This window comes from Acanthisitta chloris, unplaced genomic scaffold, assembly GCF_000695815.1.
Source record: "Acanthisitta chloris isolate BGI_N310 unplaced genomic scaffold, ASM69581v1 scaffold41573, whole genome shotgun sequence".
Taxonomy (NCBI): Eukaryota; Metazoa; Chordata; class Aves; order Passeriformes; family Acanthisittidae; genus Acanthisitta; species Acanthisitta chloris.
This window is the reverse complement of record NW_008664042.1, coordinates 28,716-48,721: the sequence shown is the minus strand read 5'-3', so window position 1 is coordinate 48,721 and position 20,006 is coordinate 28,716. Positions and strand designations below refer to the sequence as shown.

The 20,006-nt window shown below is 39.8% G+C and overlaps 1 protein-coding gene across 2 annotated transcripts in view; it reads right to left on the bottom strand.

The window, feature by feature from the left end:
* Positions 1–3,923: 3,923 nt before the first annotated feature.
* The window catches only part of FAM13B (family with sequence similarity 13, member B), a 34,866-nt gene continuing 18,783 nt past the window's right edge, over positions 3,924–20,006 (bottom strand). For both annotated transcript variants that reach the window (XM_009071156.1, XM_009071155.1), the window contains exons 11-23: positions 17,146–17,213; positions 16,323–16,377; positions 15,784–15,931; positions 11,950–12,160; positions 10,641–10,770; positions 10,094–10,175; positions 9,596–9,822; positions 9,160–9,243; positions 8,272–8,367; positions 6,016–6,099; positions 5,746–5,918; positions 5,214–5,315; positions 3,924–4,436 (exon numbers count right to left, since the gene is read on the bottom strand). In XM_009071156.1, the coding sequence (XP_009069404.1) occupies positions 4,313–4,436; positions 5,214–5,315; positions 5,746–5,918; positions 6,016–6,099; positions 8,272–8,367; positions 9,160–9,243; positions 9,596–9,822; positions 10,094–10,175; positions 10,641–10,770; positions 11,950–12,160; positions 15,784–15,931; positions 16,323–16,377; positions 17,146–17,213 (1,584 nt within the window). In that variant the 3' untranslated portion in view covers positions 3,924–4,312. The remainder of the gene's footprint in view (positions 4,437–5,213; positions 5,316–5,745; positions 5,919–6,015; positions 6,100–8,271; positions 8,368–9,159; positions 9,244–9,595; positions 9,823–10,093; positions 10,176–10,640; positions 10,771–11,949; positions 12,161–15,783; positions 15,932–16,322; positions 16,378–17,145; positions 17,214–20,006) is intronic.

Genomic DNA, 20,006 nt, shown 5'->3' with positions numbered 1-20,006 from the left:
GAGTGAGTGAGTGAGTGATGCTTTCAGGAAAACCCCAAATGCCTTTCCCTGGCTCAGGCAGTCCCAGCTGGAGGCAGCAGAGGGCGCTTCGCTCCACCAGGGAGAGCTCCCAGAGCATCTCTGTCATTCCCAGATGTTGCCCCAGAGACACAACTGAACACATCAATATTCGTTCATTGCTAGGACTCAGCTGCAGGAGGGAGCAAAACACGTCCAGACACCCTCTGGACATGCCATGAGAAAACTTGAGGCCAGTGCCAGGGGAGCTCTGCTGCTGCACATCTCAGCTCATGCGTGACACACAACCCCCAAAGCATCCTGAATCTCAGATAAATCCTGGAAGATTTGGATTTTAACGCCTGTGGCCTGCAGAGCACTCTCACACAGAGTCTGGAGGAGCAGAGCTGTGGAGAAGGGAGCAGACAGGTACTCCAAGGGATGCAGCAAGAGATCTCCAGTGCAGCCACACACTGGTTTGCCTATCAGGGTTCACCAGTTCAGCCTCCTCCTGGCCAGGCCAAGCCATTTGCTCTCTTCCAAAGGGACTGGTTTAAAATACAACATCTCTTCCCTTCACTTCCGAAGGGACCTCGTTGCCATGGAGCATCCCAGGACACTTAGTTCCAGAAAATAGGTCACTGATGATGTTGATTACTCAGTAGCCTGACAGGCTGGAAAGCTGCTGTATGGCATCCTTGGCATCTCCAACCTTTCCCCTTCCTGGCAGCCCCTTCTAGGACACTCCTTGTAACCTTTAGACACTCACCCAGAACATCCTGGAAGAGCTTTCGAGTACTCCTCAACCTCACCCCACTCCTCTGGGCACAGCAAACCCTCCCCACAGGCTCCAAGCCCTGCACTCTCACCATGGCTCAGGCCATTTGAAAATGAGGTAAAGCATGGAATACTACAAACTTGCATTGTCTCAGAACTGCCCTTCAGTAAAAAAGATTTGTCCCAGTATCCCTGAGCTTTTTCCCCCTCAGAAACATATTTTGCCTCCATTTTGACCAAGAGTGTTCAACGTGGTTATTTTCCTCTTCTCAACACACATGGATTTGAAGCAGTTCCCACTAAATCACTGAGGGATTTTTGTCTTCTCATTAGCATCTTGATCACAGCAAGCTCCATTGAATAGATAATGGAATTAAGGGAAAATAGGGATTATAGAACAGATCTGTAGCAACCTGGTTCACTTTTCAAGACAATGTGATAAGGATTTGTTTCCCCCTTCAGTCCCCCCATTTTCAAAGAAAGGCCACATGACCTGAGGGAAGGTTATTCTGTCCCAACCCCAAGAATGTGCTCAAGGCTGCTTTCCTTCTCCTCTCCCTCAGCTCCCTGCTTGTTTTTTTGTTCCCATTTACCTGCTCTGCCACACATCCACAAGCAGAGTCTTCACCATCAGGAGTTTTTTGTCCCCTGCCAGGCCTGAGGCTGAAGAAAGGTGAATTTTCACAGCACACAAGAATCAGTTCAAAAGACCTTGATTGCTTTTCATATGAACTCACAATATACTATGAAATAAACTGTTTGGTTTGGAGGAAAAGCATCCTCAGGGTGTGCAATAGCAGTGTACACCAGGAACTGCTGTGACTCTCATTTCAAGGCTGAGGGATCAGTATAGACAACTGAACATATTTGAGGGATCAAATATGTTCAGCTGAAGGTGCATTCCCTGGCAGTGAATTAATCAGCCCAGTGATGGCTGAATCAGCTCTCTGCCCCTTCTACTCCCAAACTACTACTGTTGGGGCAGGAAGGAGGAAGAGTCCAGTTTGCTCCTGTGTCACCCTCAGCAGAACTGAAGCCCACATGAGCCAAGCTGTCAGTCCAGGAGCTGATGTGATCCCTTTCCTGCTGTCTCTGCTGAGAGGAACACTCTGCACAGGTAAAATCAGGCTCCAAGTGCTGTAGCTTCACCCAGGGCTGTCCCAACCACACCAGCATGGATAGCTGTGGAATTCCCACCTGCCTCACCAACACCCTGGAACTGCAACCAGGGACAGCAAAGGACTTGGCCCTTGTTTTTATGGGATGACAGTGGAGGAGAAAGCACGATAAGAAACAAAGATATATGACAATAAAGGTTAAGGTACTTTTATTATAAAAGTCTATACAATGAGCACCAGACATAGCAATGCAATTATATCTGGTTTAGTTATATATATTCCATATCTATATATCCATATAGATATATAGGTTTTGCTTTTACCAAAGTAAAACTGTTATATCACAAAATGCCTAGTTCTACCATTTATTTATTGCTCAACAAGGATGGCACAAAACACACTCAGCATAACTGTTGCCATGCTTATCTACTATACTGAATAAACAGCCAAACACTGCATAACAAACACAAAGCAGCTGTTAATTCTGAATTGGAACCAGTCTGATCACTCACTCACTTATAAAAATATTGGAATCATATAGATTTAAGCATTATAAAGGAGGAATATATTATTTAAAACATTTAAATAGTGCATATTGACATTTTGCATGTGGTATATAAAACACAAACATTCATGTACAACACTATACAGTACACATTAGTTTCAATGTTTGGATACACCCGTGTCTGCAGACTGATAGAAAAGGAACTGAAGTGTACATTGCACAATGGAACTGGATAAAATTGGTAAATGGTCTCAAGACTAGTTTAACCTCATAGTTCTCTAAGGTCCCAGATCACTTTTGCAGTTAAAAAACAACAAAACAAAAAAAAGAAGGCATACCACCAGTGCTCAATAGTTTTAGTGCTTTTTTTTTCTGAACTCCAAAATTACATGCCTACAAGCAGAGTAAAACAAAACAAGAAGTATTCTACAGTACACAGATGAAATCTGAGCACTAAAAATCCTACTTGCAACCTATTTCATATGCTTCATGACAGAACAGCAAGTCTCTGAGGTTACAGGTGAGCCATTTCTTTTACGTCGTGAGAAAGTTCATTTTTGGTCTTTCATAAAGCAGAGTGAATCATAGCTATGTTGACATTAGCCAGTCCTAAAAAACATGCAGTGAGAGTAGGTGCATGCAAAACGTGGCCACGATCAAACTGATACACTGAAGGAAAAAAAAAAAACCCCAAACTGAGAAAGCATCAGTTCAAATGAGCATTTTGATTCTGCCAGAGCGACCAGCTGCGGAGCAAAGCTAAATCATCATTCAGCACAGCAGATGTGATACTCAAAAACTATTATTTAGTTTCAACTCTGAAGCTAAATCGTGCAAGGCCCATAAACTGTTTTGCTTACATCGTAAGGGTTAGATAACTTATTTTTATTCTCCAACTGTAAAACAAAATGGTGATAAACAGCAGTAAAATCTTTCACTCCAAACCGACGCTTCACCCTGCGGTGCACGTTAACTACACTGAGTTTAGCCCTTGACACCGTGACTTATTTCAGGTACAGTGGGATTTTAACTGTCCTAAGCCAGCTCCTTTCTGCTGGAGCTACACCAGGCTGAGTGCCATCAGATTTCCCACACACCAGAGTGTTCGTTCTGTTCCTCAAATCTTCTGAGAGAGGAGATGCAGTATCCAATTCAGCCAAAACACTACGTCACCACTAGCTGATAAACAACAACCCATAGAATGAGCAAATGAACGACAGTAACATAAGTCCTGTAGGCAGCATGTGATTGAACTTTTCAGTTTTCCAAGTTATAAAAGCCACTAAGCAAAGGTCACTTTCTGGTTTGTCCACTGTCATCTTTACCAAGGAGGAAACGTGACCACTAATGAGCAAAATCCACAGACGTTAATTATTACTGTGTGTAGGTGCAATTTGGAATACCAAAAATTAAAGTTGTTCCACAGCAGTCCTTTGAAAGGAATTTCAGTCTGTTTAAGTGTTCCAGGAATAACAGCTGTACCTTTAATTTGCTGATTTTTTTCCCCCCATAATAAAAAAATAGGCAAGAGGAGTAGTTCAGTGTAGCATTACAGTATTAATAATTTCTTCAATAATGCAAAAAAGTTGGTAATAACAAAAGTCTCAAAGTTCTTGAATACTAAAGAAAAAAAAAAGGCTATGGTTGTTTTGGAACAAGATGCATCTGGAATACAAAACTTTGATGGAAACTGTGTTTGCTAAAGTTGGATAGAGCAGTCTCAAATTTAGAAACCTTTACTTGCTCTCTAGACAGGACCAACTTACCCTTCAACCATGTCCTAGTGGCACCCCAATAAAGTGCACAAACTGGATTCTTTCAACAGTGCATGACACATGAACACAAGCACCCAACAAGTACAGGGGGAGTATATGGAAACACCACGTTATTCAACAGGTTGGAGGAGGAGGAAAATTTAAATTGATTTCGAAGAATCTTGTTTGCTGATAAGGACTTCTAACAGCCTCAGTTTGGCTTTGATTTTCTTGTACTCCCTGTACTCATCAAGCATTGGGACCCGATCTTCTTTCTGCACGTTCCTGTAAAAAACAGCACACCAACATTTCAGGGAAATCCTCTATCCTGCAGCAAACCACACACAAAAGCAGCTACATGCAGTGAGCTTAGGGCAATAAAAACCTTTTTGGCAGCTTGTTCACCAATAATAAGCTTGGCATTTTATTTCAGTTCACCGTAATTAAAACTGCCATCACCTAAAAACCTGAACTGTGTATGTTCAGCACAACTGCTGCAGCACTGGGTACTAACTGTTCTCTTTAGTTCTTCTGGGGAATTTTATTGACAGGATGTGAAGACTTTCATTTCAGATCCTGTGTACACATTACAGAAAAATACAAATAAATTTAAGCCAATCTACATTTTTACTGTATGTAGACTGACCCAGAAACTGACAGCAGAGAATTGTTCTTGTTTAAGACTGGACTATAATTAGTTAATCTTATTAAACCTCATTATTTGCCACTGAAGTCAAGAGGAGTTATGTCCCAAGTTCAGTAAGTGAATGATGAAGCCACATTACTGGAATTTGTATTTTTAAGGTTTTTTTTTTACATGGGAAAATCTGCATTTTCCATTTTAATTAACCATGCTTTCCAGACTGTAAGAGAGGAAACAAAATCAGGAGCAGCTTTCCTCCACTGTTAAAAATACATGAGGTTATCTCCTTCAGGAGATTATTCATAGCAGAGATCAAAACAGATCAGATTCCTTTTGGCAACATTCACAGAGAAAGTTAAAAACCATCCTTGGCTACACAAGAGGCTGCTGCCCAGCACCTGGCTGTGTGCTAAACAAACCTGCCATTCTGCTGGTAAAACTCCTCTTCGAATTCTCGCAACGTCTTACGTAGCTTCTTTTTCTCAGCTCTGGCTTTCCACAGCTGCTCCAGTAACTCAGGCCTAAAAATGGCAAGGAAAAGAAAAATATTGTTGGCCATACAATAGAATTTAGAGTCCTCAAAATTAATTGAGCTAGCTGCACTAATAATATATTTGTCTGGCTCACAAGGAACACGCTGTCTGTCTGATGGTGGAATATTAAGAACAAACTGCAATTAACCAGCAGTTAATAAAAGGATACAAATTTTCTGCTGTCTACACAGCTCAAAGTAAGGCTGAAGAAGGTTTAGAAGATACTAAACAATTCACTGAACACAAAAAGATCTTAGTCAGACATGTCAGTGCAAAGACACCCATTCAATCCAAACATTTCTTGGGAAGTGCTGAACGTGTCACTCCCTTCCACCCGACGTCAGAGATTTGGTATCATGACTCAAAGTACAGCAATTCAACCACTGCAGTGAAATGATCCACTCCTGAGTTCCCTTACATGGAAGCAGCTCGAGTGCTGGACAGCCTCAGGTCCCGGGTCAGCTTCTCTTGGCCATCTTCAACATCAGACTCAGAGTTTTCGACTGGGCTTAGAACAGGCTGTGTTTGGGCAGCAGTTTTTAAGATATCATTCAGGTCTGTAGACAAACCATCACTTTCCTCCTCTTCTTCCTGAAAGTCAAAGCAGAAATTCAAAACAGGTATGAAATATTTCAGTTCCTTATTACAAGTGATGCAAAGTATTTTGAAAAAAATGCACTGTACATACCTTAATTTCTTCAAAAAAATGGGCAGTTTCACCTTCGATAATGGGCTGTAACATCTGCCCTCGCCTCTTGGTAGATGGTGATCCCTGCAAAAAAATAGAGGTTTATTTCATTATGTGCCATTAGACATCAACTGCTGTTTGAGGTCAGAATTATGTCCAAGTCACCTAATTTCCTCTCAGATGAATAAATGGCTGCAAACATACAGAGCACAAATGAAATAACCATATAACCTGAGAAGATGCCCAAGGTATCCTTGATATAGAAGTAAATGTTGTAGCTTATAAATGATGTAAAAATCCTCTTCTTCAGACTTAAAATAGCACTTGCTCTCTCTCTGTGTTTTGTAGGAAACTCAAAGTGCAATGATAGCTCTGACCTTCATATTTACTCTTGTTCCTTCCAGATCAAACCAGAGTTACACAGGCCAGAGCTGGTTTTTATCTCCTGCCAGGCATCCACTGGGAATAATACTGCCAGGTTCTTTTCCTAGATCATTCTGAAGCCCTGCAGTCAGAACAGAGATGTCAAAGCTATCCACTGTCACCTCAGAGTCAAAACCCTTTGAACTCCAGCCTAAACCATTGTGCTGTACAGGAGTCACTGTTAGCTGCCTGTGGCACACACAACATAATGACCTGCTCAGCCATTATCCCCAGACAGCAGAAGCAGTTCCAACAGATGGAATCTGAACAGGAGACAGGTGGAACACAAAAGCCACGTAGACAATGACCTGCCAAAAAACTTCAGCTCATGAAAGGTTAATAGTTTCCTGCTTTTTTGGACGTTTCCATACAGGCTTCAGTGCATGTGATTAGTGCACCATGACACCCCAAGAGATATCTCATGGAATCAAGTGTCATATAAACCAACAAAACCACTCTTGAAATCCCTGGCACTGGATCCAGCCTGCCCAGAAGCTACCACAGAACAGCCCTTGGTAATGAGAGATCTCCCCATGTCTCCTATAGGTTTCAAAAGCAAAGGCCTGTGAAAAATACCTTACAGATGTTGCCTAGAGCACAGATTAGGAATCATGTCACCGATCTCTTCTGAATTTAAAATCCTTTTGATGGTCTATCACCCATCCCTTTATTTCAAAACAACCACCTTAGTATGATATAGTCATAAGGCTACCCAGAATATAAAATGCAACTCAGCTGAAGAGTCAGATTTCTGAGGTGAGAGATGGGATAAAGCTCAACCAGTCAAGGGCACCACCAAAAACCTGACTCACCAGTCATGGGGAAATGCTGTGGTGTTTAAGAGCAACCTGTGTTAATGGAGTTCAAAAAGAGATATGGATAGAAAAGCCCTTGAGAACTGAAATATGACTGTGATGCAAATCACATTTTTCTTTCAAAGTAGTTACCAAAATATATATGGGCAAGAAGGAAAGGATCTTGACCTGGTCCCTTGATCTCAAGACACTTCATCTTAAAGGGGATTGCTACAAACTGTCAGGTACAATGTAAACACCAGATTAAGTTCCTGCTAAGTCAGTCACTGCCCAGCTAGGTACACCTCAGACAGAACTGTCTGCATGCACAGAGATTATCTCACATCAGCTATGCAGTCCCTTCCTTCCACAACAGGTTTTGTTGCCAGTCTGGGTCAGTGTGCAGGGTCTGAATTATAGCTCATGCAGAACAAAGCCACTCCCCAGCTGCTTTACAGGTACTACAAACAAGGTTACATCAATCTCCTTACACAGTATGAAAACTTTTCTTCCTCGTCTCTTACCAGACCACAGAGAGAGGAAAGAAAAGAACAGAATGCAATTCTGAAGGGAATGAAGTGAAAACACAAAAAGCATGGATGTTGTACAGATGCTGCAGGCTCTGGGCAAGCATGAGGGGATGAAATGGTTCTGATGGCCAATCCTGTCACTCGTGCCTCTGCTGACAGTAACCTGCACTGCAACTGGTATTACTATTCTGGGAAGGACTAACAGTACAGTATGTCCCGTGAATCCATACCTAGCACAGTGACTTGGGAATGTCTCAGCCACAGCAAGTTAGCACAGCTCACTTACTTCCACTGAGAACCATTTATTTCCCAAGAGCCACCAAGGTCACAGGCAGCTTGGAAATGCTCTGTGCTCAGCAGTAGATCAAATGCCTCAAGTGCAATGACAGCATCATCTTGTACCTTCCACAAGGAAGATATTCTGTGGAACGTATTACTAGCTCTTCTAAAGGCAGCCTAGCAATTCAAAAGTGGGGAAAATAAAGAAAAATAGCATTTGTTTTACTCACAAGAATAGGAGTAATGCTTGCTCTAGTTAACATTTGTTTTACAAGTCTGTATCTGTCATAAAGTGGCTTCACAATATGTCTTTCTTCTCTAGTAACCTGAAGGCAGAGAAACCACAGAATTAATTATACCAGTCACTCAATAACAGACAAGCAAACACAAAGCAGTGTGCTTCTCCTGCCAGGCCACATACATTCCAATTAGGAACATAAAACTAGTCTAAACTGTGTATGAAATGGGGTTTATGCAGATCAAAGTACACAGTAAGTGGATGCTTTCTCCTCCTCTCTTTTCTCACTTTTATGCCTTCTATTTTTCAGGAAAAAGCTGTAAAGACTTCCTAAAAGTTAGGGCAACTTCAGTAGAAGCAAACCCTCTGTCCTTAAATACCCATGGAAAAGAGGCAAAAGACCAAGAACTGGGGGAGAAGATGTGTGCCTGGCAATGATGATGGTTCTACAGAAATGACAAGGGGAAAAAGAAAGAGATGAAACTGTAGAGAGAGGGGTGGGAACTTGCTTTTTCATTTCTGTTTTTTGTGGAATCCAGAATAGGATTTCCAGCCATTTTGAGGAAACTCAATAATCTCATTTATTTCTGAGATGTCTCTTCGCCTCACAGACACATAAGGCACCAAATGATACCAATCACTTTGCAAACTCCAATAACTTACTGATTTGTGGAAAAAGGGCCTATTTATACATACTTTTATTTTAGAAGTCAATGCAGTAAGTTCCTCCGATGGCAACATGGAGGCCAATAGATACCTTTGTGTTTTGGAGAAGAGAAGAACCCCCCCCACCAGCATTAAATTCTGGTCTCACTACTGCACAGCAGTTGCTGTTGTGTGCACACACCCCCACAGAGTCTGAAGTAAAACCAAGCATTACCGGCCGTCCATGTTGGCTTTCATAATACAGGAGGCTTTTCTGCAGAGATGTTTTCTCTTCTACCAAATGGTCCTTTGTCATTTTCTACCAAGAATAATTAACACTGAATCAAACACAGGTCACTTGAACAGCTTTTAATACATTACCAGCTATACAGATGCCTTAGTCAAACTTAGCTGAGTTAGTATCATAATATCCATTTGAAGCTGTTCAACATTGTCAGCACATACCTGTAAATTTTTTTTAAGAGAGCAAGCAAGGAAAGTGTGGTTCATCTTGATAATTTCCCCACAGAGCCTGAAATAGGATAGCCTGGCAAAAGGCTGATAGACTGAGGCATCATTTTCTTGATAAAGTGGTATCTGAAATGTCTGACAGTGCTCTACTTCCCTCTCTTTTTCTCTTACAAACAGCCTATCCACAACCTTGAGCTTACCTTTATATCTTCTGGCAAACATCTCTCAACTCGTTTTTCCTTTAATCTTTTCAGAATGAGTTCCAGTGTAGCCTCCTTGCTGGGCTTCTTCTCCTGCACAACCCTCATCTCATCTTCGTTTTCTTCATCCTCTTGGTCAAGAGAGGAACCAAAGCTTTTTGGAAGAGTGTTACTTCGTGGACGTGTTTGAGGTATGAATTCTCCATCTGAGCTCCTCTGCTTTGCATCTGAAATAAGAAAAATCGCTCAATCCAAAAGGTTTAAAAGAAATAACGCTCTCAGTTCGTTTAACTGCAAATAGAGGTACACAGCAATTTGCATAGCAAGGTTTCTCTCCTAATGAACTGAAGCCACAAGAATAATTGGATTTTTGAATAGTTCAGTCTGTAGGAATGAAACATTGTTAGTGTTCTGTGGAATTTTACTGAATGACTTAGCCATTTCAGTCATGTCGATAATTTGTGTTTGCAGAAAACCAGAAACTGTAACATCTCTTACCTTTAATTTGCTTTCTCAATTTGGTAAGTTCAGTCATCCATTTCAGAACTTTCGGATTGGCTGCAATATCACTATAGGAGGGCTGAAAAACAAAACAAACTGCATTTTAAAACAAGCACACTACATCTTGTTTATAAATACTTCTTTCAAGGTTTGGTGATCTTTGTGACAGGAAATGTGGATAGTTACATGGACCTCAGTCAGGATCAGACCAGATCTCAGTGCCAAGGTAACAGACAACACTGGTGAAAATAAAACTGAAACACTATCAGAACTTGGTCTAGAGAGTGGTAAGATGCTTCTGCCTCTCACACATCTCAGCTGATATTCCCTCAGTCTCACAGCATCACCATCACTCCCTGCCCATCTCTGGCTCTGGCATTATGAGACATTTTCTAGTATTGCTCTTGCTCAGTTCACTTTTGCAGAGGGCAGTGTGTAACAAAATCCTTCTCCTTGGTAAACCCACAGTCTGATGGACTACAAGAGTCACTGCACTTTACCATGCAGCCCTTTATCCTGAGTGAGAACAGAAGTGGTGACCTACCTTACTGTTTTTCTCTTTTTCAAACTGTTCCTCAAATTGCTTTATTTTTTTCTGTAATTTCTTGACAAGCTGATAAGGTGTCTTGTCTTCCCTTTTGTCATCTTTTGAGCTAAAGGATGCTCTTCGTGTTCTGCATGAAAAACATTTTCTAAATGTCAATGAAACAATTAAACAAGTGCAAACAGCTTGTATATTTAAGTTACAGATGACTAATTTCAGCATTTTACCAGTTCATAATCCATTCTTTTCATATTTTCAGAGCTATTTACTCAAAATGCTTTGAGCTGCTGCTGCCTTCAAGATGTGGTATTTTCTCCCCTCTGATTTCAGTGATAGTGATAACAGAAAAACAGCATTTAAAATCCAAGTGTAAAACTACTGTACCATTAATTAGCACCTTCCTGGTGCTATGCTACTTACCTAAGTTACTAGATACTCAGTGTTTTGATTACTGGGTACAAAATAAAGCCTAGACTAGAAGCTACCACTGAACAATCCTTGGTAATCAGACAGCTTCACTTAACTGTCTCAGGCAAGTTATTAGAAACTTATATAAAAAATATCCATATCATCTGTTGGCTTTACCAATAAACTTCTTATATTTTACTTCCTAAAAAAATTCCTAGAGTATGTGATTTGGGTTTGTATCATCTTTTGCACTTGGACAGCACCTTGAAATTTGCTGCTTTTACAAAGCCTTTTAATTTCAAGACTGACCATGGGAATTTCCTAGGATACTTATTACACAAGGTGACTCCCGTTCCCTTTCACAGTAACAGTCACAGACAGTACAGGTCACGGGTTATTTACAGTTTGGGAGGGTCACACTCCCCAGAGTCACACAAATAACTCACAGCCTGTTTAGTGACAACTCTGCTTTCATCAACCAGGTTAAAAAAAACCCCAAAAAACGCCAAAGTTACATAAAATCATAGAGCAGACTCCAGCAAAGCTGGTAAACAAAGGATATAAATACTACCTTCAGCCCAGGAAGTGCCACTACAGCAGGTCATCCAAAGCTCTGATTAAATGCCAGGGAAAACCTGGCAAGCTTGCCCTGTTTTTATACTCTCTCCCTCAACATCTGTCAGTGGCCACTTTGAGAGACACGATACCACCCCAGATGAACCTCTAGTCTGACGCACTATGGCAGTTCCTGGGCAGGCAGAACAGTCAATTGGCCACAGAATGCCACATTTGACCTTGCTTTGCAGATAATTCATACCAGGAGGCTTTTAGACAGCTGTTTTTCATACTGGCAGGAACATCTCCAGCCCCCAAACCCAGCAGACTGCATTAAAACACACACCTAACAAAAGAAAGTGCTTTGGATGAAGAATCTAACGTTTCTGGATTGTGTAAGAAACGATGGCTTTGCCCAAAATCCAAGCTCCGATGTGACAAAATGGGATGACTGTCCTCTTCTAACGGATGGTTAGTCATCCTTCCAGCCTGGGGGGAAAGCTGAGCTTCTCCAGACTCACTGTCCTCCTGCCACGATTTGAAAGCAGGAAATGGATCTAGAAGATAAAAAAAGGACACAAAATGGTACTTTTCTGTTAACAGAATTATAAACAAGAGCCAAAAGGAAACAAAAATGTGTACCCAATGCTTAGTCTTGTATGCTATAGAGGATGTGGTGTCATACACAAAGTGAATAAAAACATTGAAATACATCAGAAAGCTACAAATTCTGTCATATAACTGAAAGAAAAAGGTACTGAAATGAAGTATGCACACTAGGATCCCTTTTTCAAAGTGTATCTTGGGAGTATGCATTTCTGAGCAGTTCAAAAGCGTAGAAGAGCCTTATTTATTTACAAGAAATCCAAAACTAGGAGAACAAAATTATTGTCCATTGCAATATTTTGCTGTGGAAATTAGTTTTCATACCTTACACATGTACTTTGATAGATTGTCCTCTTGATTTTGGAGAAGGGAAGCCTGACAGTACCTCCTTAGGTACAATACCCATTTGCTTAAGTCTTGGCAAAGGAGTGTTGTTGGGTTTTTAAGATTAAAACTAACTTGACACCACTGAGAAAAAGAGATTTCTTAATTTGTGGAAGGTGATTTTTTTTTTTTAAGGCAGGAGATTCCAAAACAATTAATTCTTTCAAATCCCTCTGAAAAGTTCATTGCTAACATCCCTTAAAATTCTTTGACATGGTTTTCTTGCTGTCTAACAAAAAGCTAACATGGCCTTCCAAGCACTTTAATTTCAAATCCCACCCCCCTTTTCCTTCCAAAGAGTTGCCTATATTTTCCAGTTCAAATCAGAAATTTGAAAACTGGGTTCTAAGTGTGCAGAACAACAATCAAACCCACACAGTAATCTTTCAAAAAAATAACCCTTGTACCTGCTTTCCATTGTGTATTTGCTAAGTACGATTGGGATTTTTTTGTTTTGTTTTTCAGCTGTAATCTTGCCTGTTAGCACAGCACAAGATACAAGGAGGGGACCTTTTAGACTCAAAAAAAAAAAAAAACCAACAAACAAACTGCAGATCAGAATATTCCCAAGATATAAGGGACAGCAGGTGAAGGGTTAGTTAGAAAGCAAACCATAAACTATCAAAAGGCAGATAACTGAACGTATGGCGAACCATACTTACCCTCCCCTTCTCTCTGCAGATGCATTGTTTTGAAATCAATGAGGGGGAAAGTGATAGGGCATGGCGCTAATAAAATGAAAAAGAATGGCAAAAATACTAAAGTGAACACACAGCACAGTCAGAACAAACTATACATAACATGTAAAGCAGGAAGATACAGTACCAGGGAAAAAACCTCCCCATCTTTTAGGCCAGGCCCTGAGCACTCTCAGCTTCCAAGCAATTCCCATGGTAGGTAAGGATGCTCAGTCCCTTAGCCAGTCTGAACTTTTTACTGAAAAGGTTTTACAAAGAACTGATATAGGAATAGTAAAGGCTTATTGTAGTTTAATAAGAGTCTCATGCATCCTCACGTGAACAAAAGAAAACTTCCTAGTACATTTTTGCTAAATAGTAAAAGATGGTGGTGATTTCCAAACAGCAGGGCAAATGCAGAGAAAATACTCAGAAATATTCATTAACCATTCTGCATTTTTGCCTTAAGCCAGCAAACATTTCATGTTCACTGTCACTGTTCATGTTCACTCTGCTGCTTATAGGCCTTGAGTTTTGTTACACTGGCTTTAATAACCCAAATCTTGTAAGAAAATTTGGACCAGTACAGATTTCTTTACACTGTCACTGCTTCAATGGAATTGCCACAAGGACCTGCAGTGCCTTGCACAGCTCAGATCCTAATAACCATCCTAAACAGGACTGAGGAACAGCCAAAACTACAATACTTCACAATGAAATAACACCTCTTGCAAAAGATCATGATTTAATACCAAGAATTTTATCATATCAATTTACAAACAGATATGCTATTTGCTTTTCAAAGTAAGGATCATAAAGCTACTTGGGGAAGTAAAACCAAAGCAGCTTTTTATGAGTAGATTTAAGGAAATCATGAAAATGGAAGCCACAAACCTCCTGAGGTATTAAATCAGATTAACACAAACAGAGGATGCAACAAAATGCAATGTGCAAGTAAGCAACTAATGCAAATAAAACACTGAGAACATAAGCAAGATTCTTTTTAACTTTAGAGAGCTATTGACTTGGGCAACTCAGTGTCTTTGGATGCTGCAAATCAGCTTCTCTGCGGCACGAGATCACCAACCTGCAAATACACAGATCTAATGAAGCCAATCATGAGTTGCAAACCTCATCTTTTGTAAAAGGGTTCAAAGGGAAGTATGGATTTATGAAGGCAATTCGTTTGGATAATACAGACAAATTAACAATAAGGTATCACCACCTGAGCTTCAACTCTGTGCTGTACTGTCACTGTATGCACATTCCAGGTTTGCTTCACTAATTTTAGTATTTCAAACACTGCAACCAGAACTTCAGTGCATTCTGTGTTACCACTGTCTGACTAACATTTGACTGGGACACTTGAAGGCTTCTCAAGAACAGCTGTGACTGGAACAGCCTGTTGGAAGTTACAACCTTGGACAGCTGTACTGGATCCACCAAAGTTGTATTTGCAAGTTTTTACAACCAGGAACAAGTGGCTGTGGCCACTGCACCACCCACGTTAGCAGCTTTTAAGGTGTGATGATTCAGAGTATCAACCCCAGACAGAGGAAATGGGATATAAGAAATAAGCAAAAAGAAAAGTACTTTGAAAGGAAGATATTGACAAGAGTGTTCGGCTCTGGTTACTAAGGGGTTATGGTTGTTTCAAGTACAATCTAAACAGGTATTACCAGGCATTTAAGAACCAAAATTCAGTGAAGTCACAAGCTCAGGGGATTGCTAAGCCTGGAAGGCCATGAAGAATAAGGTCACAAACAAAGAATTCTGTCTGAGAGAAAACTCTTTCAAATGTTTTGCTTTTACTAAAGTCCAAAAAATGGAGGGGAAAGGAGCACAGAAATAATATCCATCTGTAACTTTAGGCTTTATTTGAAAATTTAGAGCTGCTTCAAGCTGTCCAATGACATGGAAACCAACATCTGACATTCCTGATGTTTAGAAGAAAACAAAACAACAGATTTCTCTGTATAATCAACATATAAGTTGTTGTGCCTGGCAGGTCAGTGATTTTCAGCCAAATTCAGCTAATAAAGGAATTCAGCAGTTTACATTAAAAAAATGAAATTAAAAAAAAGACCAGACACAGTGTGAATATTAATTATATAATATATCTAGAAAAAGTGTTTTTAAGGACTTGGATGAGAGATTTGGAGTCATGGAACCTTTAGGCACTTCAAATACCAAAAAAATCCCAACAAAACCATCTGGAATGAAACTTGGGCTGAGGTTTTTTGTTTGTTTGTTTGAGGTTTTTTTGCTTTTTTCAGTTGTTCCTTTGACAATGTTTTCTTTACAAATTTTTAAGGTCTTGAATTAAGTTGGAAATAGTTCTGAAACAAGATGGGACCTATGTCATGACTTGGCTGATCTTATCACATGTACAGGAACATATCATTCAGCTCAAACAAAAACAAAAGTGCAAGCTGTCTGCTGCTTCTACTTTGTAAAATGTTCTGTTTATTATTCCTACCCAACTATATTGTGAGTTAAAGGGTGAAAATTACCTTCCCATTTGTCACCATCAGATACATTCTTCAGATCTAGACGTGCTACTTGCACACCAGGAGCTTCCTCAGAAACGTTAATGCTGCCATCCCCCAACACCTCTGAATCAGTGTTTGCATTAAGATCACAAGTCTTGCTACTTGAATCCTGAAGGGAAATAACAGAGCAATTTTATTATTACTTAGCAACTGGAAATCAAGAACCTAATCAGTTCCAACATTTTTTTTTTTTTTTGGGGGGGGGGGGGGAGGGATTCTTCTTTCCAAACTCAAGGAATTATAAACACCTCCCCTGCAACAGTCAATTATCTGGGGTGCAAAACACTCCTTACAGGACATGGGTAAGTACAAGTTTGCTCTGCTGCCCAAGGTTTCTGTGCAGCAGGAGGATGAGGTGTCTCACAGAGGCTTTGCAAACCTTGCAGCAGGACAACAACATTAAATGGTAAAAGCCAAATGTATTGTTTTCCTTCATCTCTGTATTTCATATAAACTGAATGTATGTAATGATCTGTACATAACTGAAATCATCATCTTACCAGAGACATCTCTGAAGATATTCTATCATTGCCACCAAGCAATATACTATTTTCCCTAAAAGAAAAGACAGACCAAGTTATCATTTTAAACACAGGTTTATACCATTTACAAGTAAATACCATGCACTCCCTTCACATTTCATTCTTACAAACCATAGTTCAATTCTGGCAGAAAGGCAATGTATTTCCTTAAAGCAGTAATTAAAATTCTGGGCAACAAAAGCCATATTGCTTTTTTTTTTTTTTTTTTTTGCCCCTGTCTGTGATCTTCACACAGAATTTCCAGCTGAAGCATGTAAACAACTACTGGACTTGAACCAAGCTGGAACTAAAAACAGCACAGACCTTTACTCTCAAACTGGGAGTAAATATTTTCAAACTCAATTCAGCTCAAAGTGAAATTTCAATCAATGCTGAACTCAAACTGCAAATTCACTTCAAGCTTTTTGGCTAGTCACTGTTTCCAGCATTAATTCTTCAATCATTAAGAGCAATAAAATATGCCTAAATATTTTGATGAGAATAACTTTTTAATTTTCTGTGTCTCCTGCCCAGAACATGAGGTTGCTCACAAAAAAAGCCATGGTATCTATCATATAGGATTAGCTGCTTAAAAAAGAATGTAAGTACAAAGTTCCATGCCTTTTATACCATCATCATAAGAAGGTAACTCCACCTTATCCCATTTTAAGATGTGCAAGGTGATGTTTAGTTCACTTCTCACATTATGCTGTGTTGCCACAAATCACAATTTGATACATTCTGCATTTCAAAACTGAAGTTACACATTTTGCCCTGTCAGTGATTGAAGAAAAGAACAAACCTTTCGCTATTATGTTCTCCATCAACATCTGCATCTTCATCACATGGTTTCAATAATATGTCTGCAGTCTGTTGGCAAAAAGTATGTTTAGAAAGATTTGAGAATGGCATTTTCAACTGAAAACATTTCCATAATCATCTCTGACCACAAAACATCCTCAAGAACTAAAAGCAGAACTTGTTGTGGGGGGGTGGAAGTCATACTTTTTAACCACGTAACATTTTCCCATCTAGACTAAGGCCAGAGACTAGGTGTTTCAGTCACCAGAAGTCAGGCAATGACTTTTCACCTTCAGATAAACCATTTCTCATCTTTTTCAATAAAAGTTCTGCCTCAAAATATCAATCACAGCATGAAGTTTGGGGTGACTAAAATCATGGCAGTAAGTACATCCGAGTCTCAAAAACTCAGTTGGATGTTAACTTGTGCTTAGCATATACGAAATGAACCATGTCTGACAGACTTTCCAAAAGGAGCTACTAATCCCTGTTGCTAAATAAAGCAGCAGCAGAATTGGAAGGAGATGAAGAAACGCTGGCAGTTCTGTGACACCATCTCACAAAACGAGCTCCGATGAAGACATGTCACCATTTTGTTCACTAAAAGCTGGCACAGGACAACTGACTACTTTAAGTATTTATGCTGAAGCTCAGCCCTTGATTGCTTCAAGAAGTGTTTTATTTGGGGGAATGGAAGACATCTGAAATATAAAATATGCTGTTTAGTTTTAGACTTCCAGAAGTTCTCACAAAACTGTCTTTAAAGTGTCTGAATATAAAACAAAGTTACCAGGAGAGTTCAAATACCCCAACAGTTGTCAGTTTTACACTGCTGACAGCAATGTACACCAGAAAAAACTCCATTGTTCTATTTACATTATTTCAGTCCTCAAGTCCTCCAATTGGGGGAAACAATTTTTAATTACAGTGCATTTGTCATACTCCAGCAGATAATTTCCATCCTGGAGATGAGCTGTGCAAGTCTTGTATAGTCACACTTCTTGTAGCTGTGGAAGCAGCTGCTTCTGTTTCCATTTCAGGCCCAAGGGAGAGCTCACGTGCACATCTTTCTTTTCCTACAACCCTACGTGTTCCTCTCAAGCTCCTGCCACACAGGAGAATCGCTATCCCTCCCTTTAACCTCACCCTAAAAGATACAGCTCTCCAGTAACATTTGAAATGGTGTGTTAACCAGAAGGTAGAAACTAACATTGAAATAAACCAAAACTTCAGCCCAGAATGTCACCTCAGCACTGATATCAATGGACAAAAGTCTATCAAAAAGCAAAAGAAGTCAAAACAGACATCAGGGATGACAACAAAAGCATTACTATACATGAGCCAAGCATCATGTTTCCCTGTATATTCATCACCCTGTTTTGTGCTACAGGATAACAATCTACTTTTTTTTTTTTAGAGCCAGATTTGGCACTAATGCATCCAGAAAGAACCAGGACAACAAACACATGTGAAATTTTAATTTACAGGATGGGATTCTAAAACGATAGGCTAGTTTGTGGGACAATTGAAAAATTTATTTAATTTACAGGATGGGATTCTAAAACAATAGGCTAGTTTGTGGGACAACTGAAAAATCTGGCTTGACAGGTGATTCAAAAGAATCATTTGGGATCCCTGAAGGCAAGGAAAAGGCCAGGAGAAGGACACCTCACAGCAGTGAAAAGCACTACAGCAATATTTTGTTTTAATCAAAACACAGATCCCAGACAACTCACAGTTCCACTCTAAGGCATCCATTCCTTTCTTTTCAACTTCATAGACCCATTGAATTCTCCCAGTTAATTTAAGTCTCCTAACAACAGGTTTGCTTATCTACTTATCTTTCAGGAAACCCTCAGAAAGATTTACAGACTCACAGGCAAGAAGCTGGAAATCATTGCAGCAAGTTCTCTACACCTGTATAACAAACCTCCCTACCCACAGAATTGATCATTTAGATTTGTAACAACAAAAATGTTACCAAATAAATAAGGAACTACAGATTTGATTTTTTTCACTAGAAGGGCTAATTTGACAGCTGCATATGTGCTACTTGATACAGAGTGGTAAAAATCTCCAGTACTCGTGTATTACTGTTGTCTTCGATTCCATTTTTGTCAGCACCTATTTTACAGCATTGCTTGATTGCATAAAGATACCCTGAATGAGACTGATGTCTGGTCATTAATGAAAAACACTGGGACAGTTCAGGCCACCATTACCAGCCCAGGCCACACATACTATGAACCTTCACACTTGATTATATGTGAAGATCTAGTAATTTGCAGCTCCCAGCAAAGCTGAGCCAAGTTTGTTGTGTAGGGCAAACAATTACTTCAGCATTTACAGCTGCTACAGCACTGGGCTTCCATTCAGACTGTATACAATACTTGCTTCTCACAGTGACATGGAACTATTCAGTTCAAGCATAACATATAAAAGCAAAGACAAAATGAAGTTTATGACACCTAATTATCCTGTGGTTTGTTGTTTATAATTTCAGTTCCTTTATGAGCTTCAACAGCAACTTCAAGTACAATTAACATTGTATTTTCTGAGCAAAATGTTTGGGCTTTTTACAATATAACTAAGTAATGTATTTTTACAAGCATGTTAGCAACACATCCCAATATGTGCTCAGACAGCTTTCTGGACAGATTTTTCTGCTTTGAAATACAAATGCTCAATCCAGAGCTTTCAAGATGACAATGCTGTGCTGAAGCTCTTCAGGAGGTCACTAGTTTAATTTTCTTTCCCTCAGTTTTAAGAATTTTAAGTGTACACATCAGTATGGAGGGATCAAGCTACCAGCACAGCACAAGTCAAACAGCTAAGCAAAGAGGCCCAAGAAGAAGTAGCAGA